Genomic DNA, 4,013 nt, shown 5'->3' on the forward strand with positions numbered 1-4,013 from the left:
AAGATCTTAACTGGAGTAAATGTATTCTGGTGAAAAAAACCAAATTACTTAGAACTCACAGGTGTCAACTGAATAATCAGTATGTACTGCAACTCATGTTCCTGCTTTTCATACAAGAACCAGGCAATTTTCAAAGAAATTATTGTGCATTGAGAATTGGAAATAAAAGCATTGAGAAAAACATTTAACCAGAGATAAAAATACCACTCAAAGTAACTTTTTGTCATATACTTTTATTTGCCTTGAGCAGAAAATTTTGCAAACCATCAATTACTGAGAATAGGGAAAAAAACCCTAGGATGTAACAGAGGCGGCTTTGGTTATAAGTGCCATTTCTACAGCAGAGTTAAGCTATTGTAAACCAAACATCTTGTAGTAAGGTAAAAATCTCCAGTCAAAATTTTTAAGAATTTAACAGCAACACTGAAAACATTACATATAAACAACAGAGAAATATTTTCTAAACTTTTAACAGTCACTTGCTACAATCCAGAAGTGTTTAGTTCACGTATCTATACATACAGACAAGCACTAAAACTTTTGTGAACTAACCACTTGTCCACAGGACCTGCCTAGACAGTTTGCCATCAATACGAAAGTTTTTTTATATAAATAAGTCAATTAAACTTCACAGAGACTAAAAGAAACAATATAAAATTCCAACTGTAAATAAATCTGTACAATATGGTCAGTCTTGTTTTTCTGAAATCTTGCGCAACTTTAAAATGTCTACTTATAAAATGATGGCAAGGAGCAGCGTTAGCTGGAATGGAAACTTGAAGACTCGGACTCTGTAGAAACAGAAGAATGTCCCCCACGTTTGCTTTTTGAAAGGATCTTCAGGCTTGATCCTCTGCTAACTGATGTCAAGGCATTTTGTGCTGATGTTTTGAATTTGGCACCCAGGAAGGCATATAGAATTGGATTCAGACAACAGTGGAAGAATGCCAGGGCTTCAGTAATGGAGATCCATTTATGCACTATTGTCTCCAAGCTGCAACGATGCCTGATGACTCCTAGCAAGATGAATGTGTCGATGCTGATGCCGATATAATATGGCAGCCAGCAGGCAAAGAAGGCGAGGATGAGGATAACCGTTGTCTTCAAGGCTTTGCGCTTCTGATGGCCTTTTGAATGTGACAGCTTAGATATTATAATACAGTAGCAAGTCAGGATTATTAGACCAGGCAAGACAAGTCCTACCAAGATATGCTGAAATCTGAAAGAAATCAGCCAGTTTTCATGAGGGTACATGCGATCACACAGATACTTTCCTTCTACTTCACTAGTACTGGCAAAAATTATATCAGGCACTGTCAGAAGCACAGCTGGGAGCCACACGCCTATGTACACCACCTTCTCAGCCAACAGCTTTCGTGGTCGCTGGCTGTTGGTAGCATGGACTATTGCCAGGTAACGATCTAGACTTATAAAGGCCAAAATCAAGACACTGCTATAGAGGTTGACTGTGTAAATGACATGAACTGCCTTACACAGAATGTTCCCAAAGTACCAGCTTATGGCCGCATCCACAGACCAGAATGGCAAGGTGATGACGAAAAGGAGGTCAGCCACAGAGAGATGCAGCCTGTATTTATCAGTCATGCTTCTTTGTTTCTTCTGGTAGCCCATAACGACAATAACCAATCCGTTGCCAATTATTCCTGTTAGGAAGATGATGGAGTAGATTGTTGGCAAGAAGATCCGGTTGAAATCGGCATTCTCATGCTGAAAGCATGGCTCTCCGTAGTCTCCATAGTCACCTGAACCACTCTCATCCGTGCCATTATCAGAAAATTCAATGATTAACCCAGAGGACAGCTAGGGAAAAAAAAAATAATTAGATGTTAGCCCCTCTGCAAAAGCTGAATCTATATGGCAGTATGTTAAGAGTAGCCTGAACAGTGTCCATCATCATGAATAGGCAAACTTTTTGGAGACTAGACTGAAAACCACAATTTTAATATATATATATAAAATACACAGCGAATAAGAACAAGTTAAAGAACTTCCTTTCTCTTTCTCTAAGGACTGAGATCTTGTAACTAAGGACAGGGGATGAAAGGGAAAAGATAATGGCTACTCCCAGAAGTATCATTGGTTCTAGACACTTCAGTGCTCTAATCAGATGCATACTACAAATGGAAGAGCCCAGCACGAGGTTAGTCTGCACAGAATATTACCCAAGACTTTCAACTCTTGGAACAGAGAGCTATAAAAAAAATTACTTAGACAGAAATGCTTCTGCTCCAAAGTCCCTTCTCATTAAGGGGATAGGGTCAAGGAGAAATAGAGAAGGTACCCTTGGCTGATGTAATAAAGGATAAATAATACCAATAATTCCCTGCTGAGAAGCAACTGACAGCTACACACAGAAGAAAAAAAAAAAAACACCAAACCCAAAGCCCATAAAGAAAAGAAAGGAAGAGGGTCACCTCTTAAGCAGGGGAACTCAAACCCCGTGGCAGGTCATCACGACCAGCCACGTTCCCCTCCCTTTCTTCCCCACCCTTCGCGGCTGTGGGGGTGAAGCTGGCAGTGCTGGGCTGTAGCCAGACGGCTGTACTAAGTACAGCAGTGGAAAAAGGAAGCGAAATTCTGGTGAGGGTATGAAAGCGCACCAGGAAACCACCAACGGTTTTGGCCACGGCGCTGAAAAGCAATGCAGGCGGGCGAGTGCCACCTGGTTATGTACAATTCCTCAGGTTTTGAGATTTTAGTTTTCCTGCCCTGTATACCATTTAGCCCTGACCTCCGGGCGGGATGCGCCCCGAGGATCCCGCGGCACTTCACACACGGGTGCACCAGCTCCACGCGGGCATTAACTGCGGATTAAAGTTAGAACTTGCCAGAGATGTCCGTTTTGGACCTAACTGCTCTCAAAACCCCGTGACAGAAGAGCGGCCTCCGGAAGATCGGGACTCCGCCGCGTTTCGGCCGGAGGGGACGGCCGGGCGCTGCCGCCGCTCCCGGCCCCACCGTGCGCGGGGGCGGGGGTGGCGCGGCGGCCCCCGCGCTCCGGCGCGGCGGCAGCCCGAGGTTAGGGCAAGCACCGTGACAGAGGGATGCCATTCCCTGGAGTCAAATCACTCCCAACTTCCTCGCTTGTTTCCCCCCCTCATCATTCCTGTGGCTGTAACTGTTCTACCGGTGTTTTTCAGCCCACAAAAGGCGCCACATGTCACTGCAACTGACGGCCAAGCAGCAAAGCCCGAGGAAAGAAACGGGAGTCCAGCAGTGGCTGCAGCTGTAGCAAGGTCCGAAGCGCTGCAGCCAGACGCAGCAGCGGCAAGATGTCAGGACCGAGCCCGGCCCGTTTGCGCCCCGCGGACCCTCGCAGTTACGCGGGCTGGGAAGCAGAAGGCGGCGCCCGGCTCCGCGCCCCCCGCTGTGCCCCCGGCCCCGCTCCTCGCACGGCTCGGGGCGACCCCCGCCCACCGACGCCCCCAGTCTCCGCCGAGGGCACCTTTGCAAACACCACGCACATGGGCGAGCGCGGCGGGGACCGAGGGCTGTCGCCCCGCTGCCGAGGAGCAGCGGCGTCGAGCAGTCAGCGCCGCCCCGCCGGCAGGCTCAACTCCCGGCACTTACATCCAGGCTGTCGAGGCTGTTGTCCATGCTCTGAGCCATCTAACGGTTCTGGGCTCTCGAGTTGTTGTTCCCGCCGCGCCTCTCCGAGCGCCGTGACTCGCAGCTGTACCAAACACACGCCACGGCTCTTCTGGCGGGACGCGGCTCTTATAAGTTCCCCTGCTGTCCCCCCCCGCCCCCGGGGGCAGCCCGCGTCTGGCTCCTCCCCGCGGGTGTCACCGCGCCCCGGGCTCCGGGCGGCCGCCTCGGACCGCTCTTTGTCTGCAGCGTCGGGCCATGGGAACTGCATTTGCCCCAAGTGCCCGCGGGGGCGTTGCTCCTTGCAGGGGCATTTGCCACCCTCTGATTGATGTGTTCATACAAGCGGGTTTTTGAATTTCCCCTCAAGAAAATTCTTTGAAGTGTGTTGCCATGGGTACCCC

General features: G+C 49.0%; 1 protein-coding gene across 1 annotated transcript; it reads right to left on the reverse strand.

The window, feature by feature from the left end:
• Window positions 1-217: 217 nt before the first annotated feature.
• On the reverse strand, window positions 218-3,714 carry LOC129200405 (C-X-C chemokine receptor type 4-like). The gene is made up of 2 exons (XM_054811757.1): window positions 3,592-3,714; window positions 218-1,821 (listed from the first exon to the last, which is right to left on the reverse strand). The coding sequence occupies exons 1-2, from the start codon at window positions 3,628-3,630 to the stop codon at window positions 760-762; spliced, it is 1,101 nt and encodes a 366-aa protein (XP_054667732.1). The 5' UTR covers window positions 3,631-3,714; the 3' UTR covers window positions 218-759.
• Between the last annotated feature and the right edge of the window lie 299 nt (window positions 3,715-4,013).

Source organism: Grus americana, unplaced genomic scaffold, assembly GCF_028858705.1.
Source record: "Grus americana isolate bGruAme1 unplaced genomic scaffold, bGruAme1.mat H_90, whole genome shotgun sequence".
Lineage (NCBI taxonomy): Eukaryota > Metazoa > Chordata > Aves > Gruiformes > Gruidae > Grus > Grus americana.